Source organism: Lepisma saccharinum, chromosome 14 (genome assembly GCF_977018435.1).
Source record: "Lepisma saccharinum chromosome 14, izLepSacc3.1, whole genome shotgun sequence".
Classification (NCBI taxonomy): Eukaryota; Metazoa; Arthropoda; class Insecta; order Zygentoma; family Lepismatidae; genus Lepisma; species Lepisma saccharinum.
Window position 1 is genome coordinate 64,759,021 of NC_139242.1, and position 21,421 is coordinate 64,780,441.

Genomic DNA, 21,421 nt, shown 5'->3' on the forward strand with positions numbered 1-21,421 from the left:
ATTTCGGACCACTGCTGCCTCGCTACTGGCATGCGGCGGGAGAAGGAATACGAGCTTCCACTTCGGACCACTGCTGCCTCGCTACTGGTGCTGGGCGGGATCTGTCCGCCGGGCAAATGATTGATACTTCTTAGCTCTGCTGCGCATGCGCAATTTACATGGCTCATTATGTTTACTTTCACGGGGAAAAAATAGGGAAACTTACTTTCAGGATGCACCTCGTATAAGTTTGTAATGTAAGTTTGTTTTCAACTGTTGTACAAAAACCTAGATCAGGTGACATAGCAAGGATGTGAAGCTGATCAAACTTATGCATCCTTCTTACTTCACCTTATGAAAACTCTTCAAAAGAGTTTACATTTTTTTCTAAACTCTAAATGTGGCACAAATACAAATTGAAGTCGGCACAGAAATAATTTATATTCATAAATAAATATCTGCTTCTGAAAATTGATGAAGTTGACTAATTTGATCTTGGTTTCAGGGAAAACATGACAGATGTTATTATACAGCATTTACTGACTGAACAGAAAGTTCGTATAAAGTGCAGAGATCTTGTGAAGAAGATTGCAATTTATAAACACCGTTTGGCTGTAAGTATTGCTCTCTGTCTATGTATAATGTAGTTTTGTAAACTGAAATGAAAGGACATGTCCAAGTGCAGCTTGAAGAAGGGTAACTACAAGCATCTTCTTTCAGCAGAGCACGGAGTTCACAAAGAACAACTGATTTTGATTGAACACTGCGTGATCAAAAAGCCATTGAAACTGGTCCCAAGCTTTCAACTCCAACTATATCTAGTGACCGTGCACTGTGCTGCACCTCTAACCAGTATCCTCATAAGCTCCCCACCAGATTTATCATCTTTTTATTGTGCTGTTTTTGTGATATGTAGTTTGTTTGAACAAAATGACTTTGCACCAGTGTGCGGCATGAAAAGTTATTTTATCATCACGAAGACTAACTTGTTTGATTTGTTGCTTCAGCTGTAGCAACCTTTGTAGAGGAATTGTCTTAATGTTGTGTAAAAAAAAATACAAGAAGTGGTTCTTAAGGTGCCCTATTTGCTAATCAAAATAAAATGTTAGTAAGGACATACCCACCAAGTCATTCCAAATATCCCAGCGGATAATGAAAATCTATTGACATATTTATCTGTTCCTAGATTCAATTGATGGTAAATTGAAAGTATTCTTATGTTGTAAGCTTCATTGCTTATTTACCGTTAGTAATTTGAAATTTATTTTTTTCCTACAGGTGCAGTTACCAGAACGTGTTGTTATTTATGAATTGTATTCAGGTGATACCTCAGGAATGCATTACAGAGTAAAGGAGAAGATCAACCAGAAACTTGAGTGCAATTTGCTGGTTGTGTGTACAAATCATCTTGTTTTATGTCAGGTGAGTAATACACAGTTGAAGTAACATAAATTGGCTAGTCATAGCTACAATGCATAATCTGAAAAATTATAGTGCTGTCATGTTCCTCAATTTTGTTTTCAGAGGACCAAGGTGGAAAAAAAAAATATATGGGGGAGAACGTAAAATTGGAAACAACTTTGTAACATTTTGCTATGTTCATATCATGGAGATTGAATGTACAGGGTCATCCGTTTGAGATGTCAGAAAAGTAAACCTTTATACACAAGAGGTTAATGTACGTATCTCTGAGCAGCTTGTTGTAATATAAGCAGAAAGGATGTAAGTTTTGAATGAGTGGAGGTTTACAGACTTCGGCCACATGGCGGCGCTAATGTCTATGGTAACAAAGGTGGTGATCACGTCACAACAGCACACACAGTGTGTCGTATGGTATGCGAAATTTTCCAGTATTACATGCATGCTACTGCCACCATGCAGCTGAAGTCAGTAAACCTCCACTCATTCGAAACTTACATCCTTTCTGCTTATATTACAACAAGCTGCTCAGAGATACGTACATTAACCTCTTGTGTATAAAGGTTTACTTTTCTGACATCTCAAACGGATGACCCTGTATAATGGTGGAATATGTAAAATCTGGGAACACAAAAGTGGAGTTGCGTTTTATTTAATTCTGAGCAGGATAATGCTGTATGTATGTAAGTGCAAAATGTTGCATTCTTTATTACTTTTTTGACAAAAAGCTACCCACCCATTGATAGCTTTATGTGAAATAATAAAAAGTAAATGAAGGGAATACATTCAATCTTTTATTTGGTTTTGTCAGAAAACATTTACACAGGTTCAGTCTCTATTTCAACTATGTATCTTGTTATTTTCTTTTCATTGTCTTATTTAGGATGCGTGTTATCTTTTACTATTTTTTTGTTTCCTTTTGAGTGGCAGATTAAAAAAGTATTGTCTCAATATTATTACCATCGCTGCTATTAATATTATTGGAAATTATTTATTTTCATTCTAGTAGTTGCACCCAGATTCTCCATATACCAAAATTATGCAATAACAATAATTTGACACACCTGCTGTATTTACTACAGTTGAGTCTGAGTGTTCACCAATTATTGGCCAATAATGAATGCCATATTTATTTATCAGTAAAATTGTTATCAATCCAGTATTTCTATAAATACTTTATTGTTTATTGATTTGCTTTATTTTACTTCGCATTTTGTGCCACTTGCGGCTAATTTGCAAAGATGGAGATGAGTGATGATATGATGAAATTGATGAATGGACACTCACAAACATCCATGCCCAGGCCAAGATTCGAATGCACCACCCCTGGCATTGTAGTACAATGTGCTAGCCACTCCGCCACGGGATGGCTCTAATAATACTAGAGGTGGACTGATATATAAAAAGAAACTTATGTAGATAAAGTACCAGATTTCACATTTTTTTCAGGGATCAAGGTCAAAATTTTAAAATGTAGGAAAACATAAAATCTGGGAAATTTGATTATATTTTGCTCCACTGGGGCCATATACAATGTGAGAAAATAAATCTATAAGTTTCTAATTAATGTATATAACCATGAGATTGCAACGGTTGTACTTTAGGAAAGGAAATTAAGTATTTTAACATTTGCCTTGCAAAGTAACTCTATTCATAAAAATGATCATAAAAAATGTCAGAATTTTTCACTAAATTATAGATTATTTGTAGAGATATTAGATCAGTAAAATTATTTATTATTTTACCAATCCTCCAAGATGCTTAGATTGGCAGGTAGCGATTGACTACCAATTTGTTTCATCCATAATAAATAGCTCATGAATTGTATCGTGACTTTCTTATTTCATTAAACACTCATATATGTCTGCATCCATAGCTTTTAGATTTATTATTCATGTTTTAATCTTCAATTCCATTGAGGGACCTATGTCATTCTTTGCGTGAAACAGCGCATTTCATTTTCCTGCAGTTGCTATCAGCCTTGTGTGAAAAAACCCACTCTTGGAGAAGAGTTTATTAAAGTGTTTGAGGTTCATGTTTCTGATTCCAGGAAAAGAGGCTGCAGTGCTTGTCCTTCCAAGGTGTGAAGGAGAGGGAGTGGGTGATGGAGTCACTCATCCGCTACATTAAGGTGGTCGGAGGTCCTGCTGGAAGGGAGGGACTCTTGCTGGGGCTGAAGAATGGGCAGGTAAGTCCTGAGGAAACACTTAATGAATTCACTTGTGAAGGTTGTAACTGAGTTATGTTATTGTACACATAAATGCAGTATTATAAAGTTCAAAGGAAGATGACTTTTTTGACATGTAAAGAAAATGGAAAAGCTTATTTTTCAGACCAACAAAGGCAATAAAATGAAACTTCTATTTTACATTTTTCAAGGAACTAAAGTGAAAAGTATTTAAAATGTGGGAGAATGTAATATCTTTGAAAATTTTAAACAATTTAATCCATTGGGACCATGAAAACTGAACGTACATTGTGGGAAAATTTAAAATCCAGGAATACAAACTCAGGGTTCCAGTGTATTTTGAAGCATGACAATTTTATGATTAATACAGGGTGATCGATAACGACTGCTAGATTTCTAGTGGCTACTGCAATTTAGTAGTGAGCGGACACGTGCTGCTGGTCCATGGCATATATGCTCCAGTGTGGAAGATTAAGTTACCGTGGAGATAAGGTGCAAGACCATGTTCGTGTGATAGAGTTGTTCATTAAAAACAAATCTACTGTAGTGACCCAACAAGCTTTCCACCAAGTAACCCACAGCAAAAACATCCCAAACAGTCATACTTGGAGGTGTGGTGTTGGATAGCAAAGTCGCAAGAGGAGGGGTTGGGATGTGTTATGACATCTCCTGGACAATTATGAAACAACAGAGCACAGATAAACATCGACTGTGTGCAGGCATTAATCCAAAGGAGTTCACAACGATCACTAATAAAGTGCAGATTACAGGGATCACCCTGTATATATTTTCTCATTTCACTTAATATTTGTTATTGTAAGTTTTTCTTCTTTTTTAAAGTAAACCTGTTCTTTTATAGACCTTTAAATGTAAAATGTAATAACACCTCAAATTAGAATTAAATGTAGGGTTTATAAAAAAAAAAAAATGTGTGGATAGGGTTTTCTGTTTTGTGCATAAAGTAATTATTAGAGCCCGGAATTATAAGCGAAATGCATATTATTTTCCAGACTTCTAATGGCAAGAAGAAAGGTTATACTTCGTATTACATATCTTGATGAGCTATTTAACTAAAGTTGAAAGTGCTTATAAATGCTTATTTCTGCAGGAAACTGTTATGCTTGCTTATTTTATTATTTTGGTTTAAAATAGCATATTTTACTCAAATCTGTCATATTTCAATCACACTACGGCATCGGGATGACAAGATCAATGCTTCTAAATAGCTGCACGAGAGAAACAGCATCCTAGAAAAGATATAGTGCATTCATAATCATTTTTCCAAATTACCTGATATTATAACACAGTTGAAAGCTCGAAATAATACATTGCAACATTCGGTTTCTCTTATTGATGAAATTTCAGTAACATTGTCTTCAGAAACTCACGGTGTTGGTAAAATTGTGTCCGACAAGCTCAGTCAGGAATTACTGAAAAATCCCGGTTACAAAACACTGTGCCAAATTTATAAAAATATTTCTGGTGAAGAAACAGACATTGAAGAGGAATTCACTGAAGAAGAAGTGTGGTGTTTTTCACATGCGCCTGTGATGTCATGCTACGTGGAAAGAACATTTTCACTGTACAAATCATTCTTCATTTACAGACGCAGGAGCTTCACATAAGAAAATCTCAGGATGACCTTCGTTACATACTTTAACAGCTTTGAATAAGTTAAGAGATTTAATAAACAAATATTTTTTCAGATTTTCCTGTATTTGTTTATGCTTATTTTGGTGCTTATTTTTTTCATTTTTGTGCTTATTAACTTGCTTATTTTACTGTTTGATTGTGTTTATAAATCCGGGCTCTAGTAATTATATTGTATCTCATGGAAAATAGATCATGTATGTGCAGAGTAAAGGGATTCAATAAATTCAAATACTCTCTGCATATCTTAAATTCATACTGTAAACCATTACAAGATAATATAATGGAATTGAGAATGCCAGGTGGGTCAGATTGTTATTAATCTTATTTTGGCATATATTTCTTTAGGCATGAGCTAAGATTCTGTAATGTAGAAAAAAATAATCTGTGGTATCCATAGGTGCTGAAGATCTACCTGGATAATCCATTTCCAGTGAATTTGCTGAAGGTTCCAGCTGCAATCCGATGCTTGGATTTAAGTGCTTCTAGGCGCAAGTTGGCAATTGTTGATGAGCATAGTCAGTGCCTTGTTTATGACGTTTTAACAAAGGAATTAATGTTCCAGGTAGGTTACAAGAACTATAGGAAATTATATTTTGTCTCAGTAGGTGCTAAATATGTGATTGATTGTCCTCCACGATGGCATAGCGGTTGTATCATTGCCTTGTAATCAAGGGGTCCCGGGTTTGATACCTTGTGGAGGCACATAGTAATTCGGATCCACTTTAAACTGTAGGTCCAGTCCCGATTAGCTTATTTGTTCATAAACTGAACTTGCAACAAAAACTCCAACTCAAAGGGAAAAATATCTCAAATCTGTGATTGACCTGTGTTGTGGGCACGTCTTTTAGTAAACCTAGTAGAAAATCTAACCACTTTGGCATCTTGTGCATGATTTATTCCACCCTCTGATGGGAGCATTAGCATTTGATAGTATCTAAATGATATACATCTATATAACTTCCAATTGTTATTATTGGTACAAGAATGTGATTTTTAACCATTTTTAACACTTGGGACAGAATAAATGTCACTCTGTCAGTATGGGCCAGTAGGGGAATGCATATTTAGTTTTTGATGATAAAACGAAATGTCAAAAAAACACATTGTAGTGTTAATTCTTCATGGTTTTGAAAGGTGTGAGGAGCATTTTGCTACCATGTTTTGTCACCAAATAATGCGAAATGAACTGCAAAATGCGAAATAAACTCTTAAACACGAAATTTAGGGTTTATTTACCGACTCAACACCGTCTGAGGTCTGAATTATCCTGCGAGTTATGCAATTCACGGAAAATTGATTATATCTGCTGTTAATATTAGAGAAGCAAAAATATACTCCTTTACACAGGAATAAACTTAATACTCTGATAATTACATAAATGTGCTATTAGAAGTGAAATGTTAATTTTGCGTAATAAGTGTAGTTTTTAAATCAAATTTAGGATTATATTCACAATTTTAAAATCAAAATGTCTTTTTATATACCACTTTTCACCGCCATAACACCGAAATTTTAATTTTTTTTGCCGCTTTTGAACCCGAAATTAACTCTCTCTGTCTACCGAAATTTTGCTTTTTTATTTACCAAAATTATGTGCTTCTATATATCAGTTAATCAGTAAAATAACACAACTGATACGTGAATAGTCTCATTCTGCCATTTTGTTACTATTTCCATGAACATGTGGAATATCAGTATCAGTAAATTTTGAGGAAAAGTAGGGAATGCAGATTATATATTTTTATCAATAAAAATTATAACACAATTACAGAATATTGCACTAAATATAAGATATTAAAAATATATCGGTATGGAAACTGATACATCGATATGCCCGTATTGGCCGATACTGATAGAGTACTGATTAATCTGTCCCATTCATAGCAAATTTTACACCAGTACTTTATTATTATAGGCAATGCATTTGTCAGGTCCTATGGTTAAATACTTATAATGAAGAAAATATAAAACCAGGATTTTTGACTAGGTTTTTAATATAATTACAAAAATGAAACAAGATTCATTACACTACGTAGTTTGATTGACTTGTTCTTCTAAAATTCCATTGATTCTGAAAGTACTACAGAAATTTATGAAACCACCACTTGTAGCAGGAAGTGTGTTTATAAGGAATACAATTTTAGAATATCAATACCAATATCAAACCAGAGGATTTTTAAAAAAGAGATAAAATCTTTGTATTATTTTATTTTGAATTTCTTATTTATATTATTGAGTTTACCATGAGAGTAAGGTGAATGTTAAAAATTATGAAATGGATGAAAGAGGATTTACACACTTTCTAGTGCCCTAGATGTGTGTATTGTTTTTGTTTTTTAAGATTATGTAACTCCATTTATACTTGATGCTATTGCTAAATATTCCTTCATTTACAGGAGCCCAATGCTAACAGTGTTGCATGGAATTCAAACTGTGAAGACATGCTGTGCTTCTCTGGAAACAATCTTCTAAGTATTAAAGCTGGGAATTTTCCAGCACACCAACAAAAGCTAATGGTATTATGTCTTTCTCAATTGTTTCTTTGTGTATTATTTTTGGCTGTAGTTAAAAAAATGTGCATGTAGCATATATTCCGTATTGAAAATTAATTAACAATCTACGCTCAGTATTTTAACATTTTTCAATTTATTTTTTGCTTAACTGGACATTCTTACAAGCTCATCATATCCTTTTCTTAAACCTGTTTTCATTTATTCAGTGGAGATATATTAATATTACTGACATGAAGCATGTAGTATATATAGCTTCCACAAAATTACATAAATACAAGGGTCGTTCAAGGTTGACCGGGATTTTCGTACGTAAAAAATCGATGAATAGCCGGATCATGATGAAACGTGCGGGTGACGTAATGTATTCCTTCGCGAGTAACTAGCACCCGGCATGACGTATTTCGTGCATGTGCAGCAGTTGCAGCAAACATGGCGGCAAGCAGTGTGTCTGTGGTTGTGGAGCAGCGGTGTGTAATCAAATTTCTCGTGAAGGAGAAAGTGAAACCAGCTGATATTTTCAGACGATTGCAAGCACAGTATGGTGAACAAATGATGTCGCGGACAAGAGTGTACGAATGGTGTGAGCAGTTTCGCGAAGGACGGGAGCTGGTGACAAATGAAGCGCATGGACACATTCGACCCGATTGCAGTCACACCAGTGTATATCGCACGTGTTGAGCAAATGATTCTTGAGAACCGGCGAGTAACAGTGTGGGATATTGCTGCCGAGGTGAATATCAGTGTCGGGAGTGTTGAGACAATCATTCAGGACCACTTACGCTTCCGCAAAATCTGTGCAAGGTGGGTTCCCCGCCAGCTGACATTCGATCAGAAGTGGACACGCAGGACGGTCTGTGAACAGCTTCTGAATCGGTTTCGAGCAGAAGGTGATGAATTGTTGCAATCCATCATCACGTGTGATGAAACATGGTTGCACAATTCAACCCCAGAGACCAAAAGACGCAGCATGGAGTGGCGGCATAAAGGTTCCCCGCCCCCCAAGAAAAGCAAAACGCAGCCGTCATGGCAAATGTCTTCTGGGACATGAAGAGCGTTATCCATGTGGATTTTCTGGACAAAGGGAGCACGATTGATGCCCAGTATTACTCCACATTGTTGAGTGGTGCTGTATGAAAGTCCATTCGCAAGAAAAGACCTGGGATGTTGTCTGGAAATGTCATTCTTCTCCATGACAATGCCCGCCCTCACACGGCCAATGTGACAACAACAACTCTGGCCGACATGCGCTGGGAAGTTCTGCCCCATCCCCCCTACAGTCTGGATTTAGCCCCCAGTGATTATCATTTGTTTGCACCCCTTAAAGACCATCTGGGAGGGAAGAAATTCACGACAGACGAAGCACTGCGGAGCGATGTCCTCCAGTGGCTACGACAACAACCAAATTCTTTCTATGCCAAAGGAATTCGGGAGCTGCCAGAACGATGGCAACGGTGCCTCAGCGCACACGGAGAATACTTTGAAAAACTGACATAGTTTGGTGTTTCTTCTGCTACCTATTTCCTCTGCAGAAATAAAAGTCCCGGTCAACCTTGAACGACCCTTGTAATATGATCTCTAAATTAACTTACAGTATTTTATATTTATATTTTCTCTTTCTACCTGAATTTGAAAATTTTACCTTCTTTATTGTGTACATAATTCAATGTTTTTTGTAATGTTAGATATATATATGTGTATGCTTGTGTATGTTTTAGAGTGTAATAGTGAGCCTTTGTTAATACATTCAGAGCCAAAAGCAGGAGATTGATTGAAGGAAATGTAGTTCATATGCTTAATTTTTATCTTTTTTTTTCATATCAAGTATACTTAGACCAAACAAAATGCATCTTTTCCTAGCGTGCAGAATTTTTGAAATTAAGCGTTATTTGTAAATGTGCTTTTTGTATTCTTGTGTCCTTTGTCATTAACATTAATATAGTTTTGTCCTAATACTTAGTATTAGGGCAAACATTATTTAAGCAAATACTGCTTTGTGCGATAATACAGTGTTTCAAGAGTCACTAATTTTGATCACTCTCCGTATTTATATACTACCGCGTCTCTCTTTTCCCAATTATGAAAACTTTTATACTCTGAAAACACTCTCCACATCACAAGAAACAATAGACGCATGTTGTAATTTCAACAAATTGGAAATGTGCAGTTCATTTGGAATACCGTCCACATTTTGTTTCCCTTCATGAACAGAGAAAATGTCCTTTAGGAGCTTGTAGCCAGAATTCTTCGCGAACACATACTGAATCATGTTTCTGAATTGCTCCAAAGAAAAGGAAACTACTAATTTTCAGACGGATTGGTTACGTGTGTGTTACTCACTATCTATAAACAAAAATACGTTAGAGTATTCAAATTGGTCTACTTACGCAAGTGAGTATGTATTCTTATGTGGACGACGTTTCGGAAGCTTTACTGCTTCCTTCCTCAGGTTGTCGTTTTCAGCTCGGAATATCAAGCCATGTCAGAGAAGTGTCATGTAAGGATACTGGGTGAAAGGTTCGGGTTAAAAACACTTCATAGTGCTTGACCTATACAGAATTAAAACCACTTTGCTAAAAACCCCTTAAAACTCACAATAAAACATGTAAAAACCACCGCTACGGTAAACTGGAGTGGCCGTTGAGAGCCTAAACTCCCTGTCAAGGTGAAGCGAGCGGGCAGATGGCGCCGCGCAGCGGAGTGGTACTTCCCCTCCCACGAGAGATCCCTCCCCTCTCTTTTTCTTCCCCTCGTCACCAATCCAAGGAGAATTCCCGTTCCACCTCGGCTGCTTTCCTTACTTCCGATGTGACATGGAAGCCCATCGGGGCCCTTTTATTATTCAAATTGTCCCACTTTTTAAAAAAGCTAATCCATACGTCATCTAAATTGCCCTCATCCCGGTTCAGTTTATTTCTGTGTCCCGCGCATATCATATTGAAAAGCATTTCACGGATTATAAGAGGGGGGTAAAATATTCGAGATAACCCTGATGAACAAAAAGGGGTGTATAGGATTGAATGCAATTGCGGGATGGAATATACTGGACAAACCGGCCGGAGCATGCGTATTAGATGGGGCGAACATGATAAGAACATCAAAGAAAGGGATCCGAAAACGGGGCTTGCAGAGCATATAATAAACAGTGGGCATAGAATAATAAAAAGAGAGTTTATCAAAAAAAGTAATAGTAAATTGGATAGGAACGTGTACGAAACGGCATTGATATGCGCGGGACACAGAAATAAACTGAACCGGGATGAGGGCAATTTAGATGACGTATGGATTAGCTTTTTTAAAAAGTGGGACAATTTGAATAATAAAAGGGCCCCGATGGGCTTCCATGTCACATCGGAGGTAAGGAAAGCAGCCGAGGTGGAACGGGAATTCTCCTTGGATTGGTGACGAGGGGAAGAAAAAGAGAGGGGAGAGATCTCTTGTGGGAGGGGAAGTACCACTCCGCTGCGCGGTGCCATCTGCCCGCTCGCTTCACCTTGACAGGGAGTTTAGGCTCTCAACGGCCACTCCAGTTTACCGTAGCGGTGGTTTTTACATGTTTTATTGTGAGTTTTAAGGGGTTTTTAGCAAAGTGGTTTTAATTCTGTATAGGTCAAGCACTATGAAGTGTTTTTAACCCGAACCTTTCACCCAGTATCCTTACATGACACTTCTCTGACATGGCTTGATATTCCGAGCTGAAAACGACAACCTGAGGAAGGAAGCAGTAAAGCTTCCGAAACGTCGTCCATATAAGAATACATACTCACTTGCGTAAGTAGACCAATTTGAATACTCTAACGTATTTTTGTTTTCAGACGGAAACAGCAGAATATACATTTGTAAGAAAGTATCTATAAAATATGCAATGTATCCTGAAGACACTGAAAATATGCATTTGCATATGCTATATGCAAAATGCATAACTATCCGAAGCCTAGTAATGACCTGACAATTAGAAGTAATAAAAAAATCTTGATAAATGAGGTTTTTATAAGGCAGAAAACCCAGTGTGAATCTCTCCTAGTTTTCACACTATAAGTGAATGAAGTTTGCATTGAGAGACTTTTGAAACCCACTATATGTGTGTATTGGTGTTAAGGTTCTACATGATTGCTTGTTTTACTGTATATTTTTGATTGCGTAAATACCATATTTAACACCAAATTAAAGGAATTATTACTTGGAGTATACTTTAGTTTCTAAGTACTATGCTGTTCTTCGTAGAAATTTTAGTGAAAATGTAGGCTTGAACAGGACTAAAACCCTGGCCTCTGGCATACTGTGCCATTCCTCTACCAACTGAGCCACCAATTCAGCCCGAGTTTTTGCTTCTGCTGTTTTACCTGCATGGAATTGTCTTGTCAGTGATACAGCGACAGGTTCTGTTAATTTTGAAATGCCGATGACATCGATGGTGCCTTATAACTTGTTGCTCAGTTGGTAGAGCAATGGCACAGTATGCCAGAGACCTGGATTTGAGTACTGGTTGTGCTTGCATTTTGTGCTTAAATTTCTAGAAAGTTTATCTGTGTGTATCAGATCATAAGGTAAAATGCAATGCTGTTCTAAAATCCTTTTGAGTTGAGATTATTCAAAAGTGAAGAATTATTAAACATTTTATTCACTCCTGCCCCTTGTCATAATGATTATGTGTAATCTCATCTGGATATGGTAAAAGAGGAAATTGTGGCCAAGTCAATTCTAAGTGAAACCTTTATTCTGACAGTATGTTGGCATGTAACATAGTAATGCTTTTTTTGATTATGTTATAGTTGCTGCAGGAATCATGTATTATTTGCCAGTTTTAAACCATTAACCTGTAGATAAACTATTGGTGTGCATTGTTCAATAGCCTGGCTAAAGCTACCATTTTAGTTCTCTTTTTGCATTGTCTTTGTGTTTGTTTCAGGGTTTTGTTGTAGGACTTTGTGGATCAAAAATATTTTGCCTTCATATATCCAGCATGTCAACAATAGAAGTACCTTTGTCTGCTCCTATGTACCAGTATTTGGATAAAAAAATGTTTAAGTAAGTTGGTTGCATTGAGTGTTGATTTGTGATGAAGAATAACTGACAGTGTTCTGTATGGTTAGTGTGCAATTAACCTTTGTGTAATGCCTGTGAATGTGATGCTTGGGGGACAAAATTATAATCTTGTGAATTTTCTTAGTTTAGATTTACTCCAACCTTTCAAAATTAAGCATTGAGCTTCACTTGAGAAAAGTTACTTTTTCCTGTGCAATAATGACATGATAGACTTTCAGAGATCAGAAAGGTGCAAAGGAAATGTTTAGTTAAGCACTATTAGCATAACGTTGTGCAAAACTGAAGTGTTGTGGGTTTGAATCCTGGAAGAGATAGGAGTGTTTTTGTGTAATTTTCGCATGCATAGATGTAGCTTAAGGTGGATGAGTAATTTATAGGGGCATGCATATTTCGTTTTTGACGAAAAAACGAAATTTGAAAAAACACATTGTAGTGTTAATTTTTCATGTTTTGAAAGGTGTGAGGTGCATTTTGTGACCATATTTTGTCACGAAATAATGCGAAATGAACTGTAAAAAGCGAAATTAACTCTTAAACACGAAATTCAGGGTTTATTCACCGACGCGACACCTTCCGAGGTCTGAATTATCCTGAGAGTTATGCAATTCCCGGAAAATTGATTAATTCTGCTGTTAATATTGGAGAAGCAAAAATTGACTCCTTTACACAGAAATAAACTTAATACTCTGATAACTACATAAATGTGCTATTACAAGTGAAATGTTAGTTCTGTGGAATAAGTGTAGTTTTTAAATCAAATTTAGGATTATTTTCACAATTTTAAAACCAATATGTCTTTTTATATACCACTTTTCATCCATTTTTTCACCGCTATAACACCGATATTTTATTTTATTTACCGCTTTTGAACCCGAAATTGACTCAGTTTTTGTACCGAAATTTTACCTTTTTATTTACCAAAAATATGTGCCTCTAGTAATTTATTTAGCAGCAGGAGCATATAGAAATATATTTAATGTGTTTGACTTGTATTGAATTACAGGGAAGCATACACAGTTGCCTGCCTTGGTGTAACAGATGGTGACTGGGAATCACTTGCTCATGCAGCATTGGAAGGGCTTGACTTCGAAGTAGCTCAGCAGGCCTTCATCAGGATTAAAGATCTGCGATATCTTGAGTTAATTCAAGATTTTCAGGTACTTTGATTGGTTCTGAAACTATGTACCTGTTAAACCAAAGCTATGCATAACATAGTATGTTTGGTTGCCTAGTTGCAGATTTTGGTGAAATTTTAAGCAGTGAGCAAAGAGGTTTCTCTATTGGAAAATAATTGTGAAATATTTGCCCAGAGGAAAAAAAAAAGAATGATTGTTGCACAAGTGTTACAATTGTTATTTGTCTCTTGTTCATAGTTTCATCTTTTCAAAAGTGTAAAGCTAATTTTTCTTGAAACAATTGTCATAAACATTTTACATGTTTTATTTTTATGTGAATTTTAACAAGGATAGCTATCACAATGCACATCACAGTAATTCGAGGAACTGTAGATGTACAAGTAGTAATTGTGTCAACCAAATAATAATTATTAAAATGTAACGAGAGATTTTCAGATGTGATTAAAACTCATAGAAATGCAACACAGATATAAAATTGTGGATATGAAAAAGTAAATTTGCAATTTTGTGCAAAAAGCCATGCTGATGTTAATATTCAATAATTTTTTAAAAATGTTTTTCCTTTCCAAGAAAATAAATATCACTTCAGTGGCATAAAAAAAACAACCTGTGTGACTGAATAAATTAGATTCCAGAGGTAAATCTTTCAATGTTATACAATATATGGAATGTAACATAACGAAAGTTATCCTTCGAAATAGGAAAGAAAACGAAGGGGAGAAACTGATGCCAACTCCTTTGTGGCAGACATTATGGCATTTCGCTGCAAATTTAAGGAGGCAGCACGACTGTACCAGAGAGCAGCCCAAGACCAGAAAGCTCTTAATATGTACACAGACCTGAGAATGTTTGATTTAGCTCAAGTAAGTAGAATTTTTATTGTTTAATTTATTGGTGTAGTTTTATGATTCATTCTCATGAAAAGAAGTATTACCCTGTTTTATGTCTGGAATTAATGTGTTTCAGTTTCAAGTATTGCTTTGTGTTAGGCTTAATAATAAACAATTGTTTCTAAGTTTAGCAAATTTTTCTGGTAGTGCATGAAATTGAGATATGTACTTTATTTTAAATAGTGTTATTATTACAACTGCTTTCATATAAAATTTTATCATGTACCACCTCCATCACCAGCTCCATTATTACCAGTGGTGTAGCATGGATTTTGAAAAAATGATATCAGTCAATGAAAATCCTTTTTGTCATTGTTCTTGTTGTTATTATTAAAGCAGTGTAATATAGTTGAAGATAATACAGTGCAGTTCAGCCAATAAAAAGATGACTTTATCATGACTTATACTAGAGGTGTGCAGGATGTGCTGCTTCAGCCCTATCTATCTGGAGGTTGATTGGGTTTATTGAAAACTTAGCACCTTAACCTTATATATATATATAGCTCCGCTGCAGTTAATGGGTTAAGGTGCTAAGTTTTCAATAAACCCAATCAACCTCCAGATAGATAGGGCTGAAGCAGCACATCCTGCACACCTCTAGTATATACAGATGGGGGACAAAATAATACGAACACCTGTGAAAAAGTATGCCACATTTGACACCGGCAGTACAGCAGTACCACCTGGTACTGAAGTCTGCCACCTGGTGGCCGTGAAGGGGAAGGTATTAGTCTGTCAACGGCAGTCATTGGTGGTGCATTCGTCTATCGTTCGCTCTCAAGAGACGCTGCAATGTCAGACCTGGCAGAGTTCCAAAGAGGCATGATTGTTGGAGCACGTTCAGTTGGAGCCACGGTGACAGAAACCGCAAACCTTGTGGGGTGTGCAAGGAGCACAGTATCAGCCGTTATGACAGCGTACACGACACACCAATGGTACTGAGCTCACAGAAGTTGGTCTCCACAGCAGTGGCAACAAGTAATCTGGTCTGATGAACCAACATTCACGTTATTTCAGATCACCGGGCGCGCTTTATGTGCGGAGAACGCCCCAAGATGCGTTTCATCCTTACTGCCTCTTGCCGACTGTGAAGCATGGGGGTGGGTCCATTATGGTATGGGGTGCGATATCTTGACACGGTGTAGAACTACTTGTTTTTCTGCATGGGAAGATCAACGCCAATCACTATAGGAGCATTTTCGGGGATCATCTCCATCCTTTTGTCCAGACTTTATTTTCTGAGGAGCGGCCACTTTTTCAAGACGACAACGCTCCCATCCACACTTCTGGGTCTGTCCAAACATGGGTCGATGAACATGACGATTAAGTAGGACATCCTGAATGGCCCCCACAGTCTCCTGACTTGCACATTATTGAACAATTTGTGGGGATATTTGGAGTCCAAACTGCATGCTCAAAGTCCTCCTCCAGCCACACTTTCGGAACTGGAGACTGCTATGGAGAAAGAATGGCTCCATATTCCCTTAAACATTGTGCATAACCTTTATGCGTCCATCCCACGTCGCATACAAAGTGTACTTCAGTCACAGGGTGGTCCAACCCCATATTAATAAAGGTTTTCTCTAATTTCACAGGTGTTCGTATTATTTTGTCCCCCATCTGTATATATATAATGGATAAAAGCAAGGAGGACCAAAAGGGCTAAGTAAAAATCAAAGAAGGTAAAAGGAAACACTCACCGGACAGTAGAAAAATTCAAATTCAAATAGACGGAACCGGAAGTATATATATATAAGGCATATAGGGGGTGTGGGGTAACGCCCCACACTTTTTTGATCCGGTCGTGAGTGGGGGTGATGTGATCAGCATCACACCCCTGACCGCCTTTACCCCCCAGGGTTTCCCCCAGGTACCCATGTTATTCGACGCTGGGTGGGCACCGGGGGAGCTATATATAAACACACTAAAACTGGGCCTTTTTTGCAGAGTGTCTATATATAGACTGTATTTCAAAATTAACAGCTCTTGTATTGCAGCAAGTCATTTTTATAGACCACTTTTTCGTGGTTATTAGTTTATGTGGGCTATTGGCAATAAAAAGATCCATTGTTGATGCTTTGTCAGTTCCTGACAAATATGTTTTTGCAATATGGAATTAGAGCTGCGGTGTTGTAGTTGGTAGGGTGTCTGACTGCAATGCAGGAGACCCAGATTCGATTCCTGGGGTGGTCAGAATTTTGCCTCAAATCAATGTGTACCTGGGGGGAAACCCTGGATAGCAAAGGTGGCTGGAGTGTGGTGCTGATCACATCACCTCCAAAATGACATAGATTGAGAATATGTAGTGGGGGTGTGAGGTCCAACCCTCACATACTGTAAATGTGTCTTCAAGGCATGGTGTTGTATGCAGGGGGAACCTTACCTAATATGTAATGTTTATTTGCATCATAGTCTATATATAGATTGTTTTCCTTAGCTTCATTTTGTGGCAAGTCTTTTTATAGTTATTTTTTTACATTGTTTACAATGGCACAAATTTCCGGTTGCATCTATATATAGACGATTTTTTTTGGCCGCACTTCTGTACAATATCGCTGCATGGAAGGGGTTAATATTCACAACCTCCTCTTACTATTATCTTCCCTCCCATGTTGGTATCAATGTTCACTATTGGGTAAATTGGAGGGCCTTGTAACATTCTCCTTTTGCGGGAAACACAGAGTCCCATGCTGATTATTGCCAGCTGTGGAATACTGCACATTTTGAAGGTTATATTTAAGCTAATTTTAAGATGATCTTGGTGCAATTAAATCAACTGCTGCTTTCCTTATTTGTTACTTTTCACACAGGTAATACTGTGGTATATTCATGTCACGCCTCTGATTTTTCCTCTGTGTCTTTCATAGGAATTCCTTGGTTCAGGAGACAGCACCGACAGAAAAATGCTGATTCGCAAGAAGGCTGATTGGGCATGCAATATTAATGAGCCTCGAGCAGCAGCAGATATGTATCTATCAGCCGGAGATCCTCTTCGTGCTATTGAGATAATAGGCGAACATGGATGGATAGATATGTAAGTGACTGGTTTCAATTCATATGAATTAGTTATTGCTGTGATGTTTTCATATGTGAGGGGATATCTAAGAGTAACAACTGTAACCTGTATGACAACATAGGTTTATCTAGGGATATTCATGGGTTCTTACCCTGCTGATTATGTGCTGTTTTGTTTTAGGTGGATATTTTTCCAACCTATATTCCACTTTCCCACAAGTTATGTTGACATTAACCGTTTTCAGTCATTCAATATTTATGCCAATTATTCACAAATGGGTGAATAATTTGTGCAGTCAGGATTAAATTGCTGCTCTTTGCTGCTTTATTAAGAACACGGTGAAATCCCTACAGCTTACATTCTGTCCTGAAAAACAGCCTTTCACCATGTATTGCTTCTTGATTTTTACCATTACCTGGCTTGTCTGCCAAAATAGAACATGAATTCTAAGAATTTTAGGGTGTATTTTAGCAATTCCATAAAAGTGAAAATTTTCTTCTGATTTCACTTTCATTTGTTGCGGATTAGTACATTGTGGCTTCATTATAATGGACTGTACAATTTCACTCTCCGTACTTACTGCAAGGTTATTTGTAACATATTTGGTGCTGCTTTCTTGTAGGTTGATTGATGTGGGTCGACGTTTAGACAAAGCTGAGAGCGAAAGCATTAATCTTGTTGCCCAGCACCTCAGAAGACTTGATCAGTTGGGCTATGCAGCAGAAATGTTCCGTAAGCTTGGAGACGAGCAGAGCGTGGTCCAACTCCATGTTGAGGCCCACGACTGGAAGGAGGCATTTGTGCTGGCAGAGAAACACCCTGAGTTCCGAGACCTGGTGTATGTTCCATATGCCCAGTGGCTTGCAGAGAGTGACAAGTTTGTTGATGCTCAGAAAGGTATGGTCACTAAAAGATAAGTTAATGTACAAAATCAGTTGCAGCTTTCCGCAGTGAAACAAAACCATATAATTTATAATTGTCATGTAGTGATATTTGCTGGTAGGATAGTATTTGTTGTAGCAACTTATTTTTCTTGATAGTAATCTCTGGTAGAATATACATCTTTACTGCCCTGTACAGTCACAGACACTTCTGGGTTGTATCGATTCCTACATCAATAATGATGATAACAGTGTTCGTACATGACGTGTGAAGTAGAGATGGCCAAATCCATTTTTTTTCTACGGAGTATATGATCATAAAATAAGGAAGACAAAACTTCGTTAATAAATTCTACCTGAAAAAATGGAAAAGTTGGTAAACCTCTTCTCCGAAATCGATATTTGAACCATAGGGTCCAAAAAAATTAAAGGAGAAATACTATGAAGGAAATACAATGAACTGCTTTCTTTTTTAATGTTCTTTCTAGCACTAAACGTGGGGAAATTTGTGCTCTTGCTTACATATGTTTTTTTTCTATGTACCATTACGTTCGTTGCATGCTTTACAGTGCTGGACATTCTGAGAAGTTTCATCTTGATGACGTCACAAAAACCAGCTGTGTTTGTAAACAAGGAGGCTGAAAGAAAAAAGTCTGGGGAAAAGCGGTCGAAGCACCTTGGATTCACAGACCTGCTGTGATGACTTATCCCGCCTGACACCACTGCACTTAACAGGAAACGTAGCGGGGCGGGTGGGCACGGGAGTTAGTACTGGTCTCTCCTTTCGATGCGCTAAACCAAGCAAATCTCGTGCGTATTTCTAGCTGCTTCTCATCATATCATTTGACAAATTTCGCTCAAATATGCGAATATTCTTACTAATTTTTTACTTCTTCTCTAAAATATTTAAAAAGCAATATTTTTATCATTTTGTTTTGTCATCGCGGCATCTCCCGATGACCGGACGCCTCGCCTCTGATTAGTTTGTTGTAGTTTATGGTTATTACAAGCATAAGAAAACAGTTTTTCGTTGTAACGTTTCAGGAGAACACACGCTCCCTTCATCAGACATTTATATTTTGACTAAAGATACAGTTATAACAATGGTAAGCAATTTTTTAAACAAAAAGAATCTGTTATATAATGGATGTTGTCAATGTTACATTGTTGTAATATAGCAACTTAACTGAAAGGAAGCAGTCTGTTTTATTTTTATTTCAGATAAAAAATTTTAATCACATTATTTCTTATTTAAAATTATGAATCCCAAATATCATCAGGTAATTCAAAGTCATCATTGTTTTCACAAAGTTTCTTGATGTTTTCTGTTACATTAAATTTTATAGATGGTGGCTTACTCCATTTGTGAAAAAGAAAATTCCATACTGGATCTATGTTACCATCTTCATTATTTAATTTATTCCAGTGTTCTTCTGCAATGAACGAAGCTTCCCAGACATTCAACTCTATGTTTTCCGTCGATCTTTTTAAAGCCATTCTCTTTTTAATCAAATGCTTCTCTTCGATGATATGAGCTGACAAACCTGTTCTTGGGTTTAGATTTATAATGTCCAAATCATGTTCGTGCCATCTTATTGCCATTTTCCTTGCTGTTTGTCCTACATAATCCTTTGAACATAAACAACTTATATTATATATTCCTGTGGTTTCCACATCTGGTAGAGAGTTTCTCATTTTGAATTCATTAAATGTACATTCTAAACTTCTTCGTGATCTAAAGACAATTTTGAAATTTAATCAAACTTTTTGCAATTTTATGTGAGAATCCCTTGTGGAATGGAATGCATACAAATTTCTTTTCAACAGATTTTTCATCTTTGTCTGAAACGTCACAACAAAAAACTGTTTTCTTATGCTGGTAATAACCGTAAACTACAAGAAAATAATTCTACAATGCAAGCAATGTGTACGTACAAGATAAACTAGAATTGATAGATACTTGAAACTTGTAACAATTCAAATGGGAGCAAAAAGCACTCCTTCATACCAGAGTGGAGTGGTGAATGATTTGAGAGGGAACTGAAAAGTGCTAATAAAAGTGCAGGAATGGGAAATAGTTCCCTAAACCAATACCCAAGCAGGGCATTCCCGATGGTGCAGTGGTATCATCGTTGCCTTGTAATCAAGGGGTCCCACTTTAAACTGTAGGTCCAGTCCCAATTAGCCTTACTGTGCACAAAGTGGAGTTAAAACACCAAATCAATCGATCAGTAAATACCCAAAGAATGTCTACCAACCTGTAAATCCTGGAAATGTCATGATTTTTTTTTTTTTTTTTTGGGAAAGTTATGGGAATTTTTGTATTAGTGCACTAAAAGTAAGTTTTTGAACAAAGAAAGAAAGGAGAAGCAATAGATTTGAAATTTGTTTAGGACAAACTATAATGTAGAAATGGAGTCATGTGTTGAACAATGTTCATCTAGAAATTACAAAATTAAGTAGGGATGGGACCAATTAATCGGTACTCTATCGGTATCGGCCGATAGAGGCATATCGGTGTATCGGTTTATCGGTAAAATTACCGATTATTTTACCGATCCGATATATCGATTATTATCTGATAATTTAGTGCAAAATTCTGCCATTTTATTGTAATTTTTATGGATAATATCCATGCCCTACCTTCTAAAAAAGTAAATGTCTAAATATGCAATTAATCTTGCACTGCAGTCACCTTGAAAC

General features: G+C 36.8%; 1 protein-coding gene across 1 annotated transcript in view; it reads left to right on the plus strand.

Annotated features, from left to right (window-relative positions):
• Window positions 1-21,421, plus strand: part of Oseg1 (intraflagellar transport protein Oseg1) — an 88,677-nt gene that overhangs the window by 43,251 nt on the left and 24,005 nt on the right. Inside the window, exons 9-18 of the mRNA XM_083135810.1 lie at window positions 485-593; window positions 1,258-1,401; window positions 3,449-3,586; window positions 5,637-5,801; window positions 7,636-7,755; window positions 12,659-12,777; window positions 13,799-13,952; window positions 14,633-14,794; window positions 17,689-17,855; window positions 18,460-18,734. Coding sequence (XP_082991936.1) covers window positions 485-593; window positions 1,258-1,401; window positions 3,449-3,586; window positions 5,637-5,801; window positions 7,636-7,755; window positions 12,659-12,777; window positions 13,799-13,952; window positions 14,633-14,794; window positions 17,689-17,855; window positions 18,460-18,734 — 1,553 coding nt within the window. The remainder of the gene's footprint in view (window positions 1-484; window positions 594-1,257; window positions 1,402-3,448; window positions 3,587-5,636; window positions 5,802-7,635; window positions 7,756-12,658; window positions 12,778-13,798; window positions 13,953-14,632; window positions 14,795-17,688; window positions 17,856-18,459; window positions 18,735-21,421) is intronic.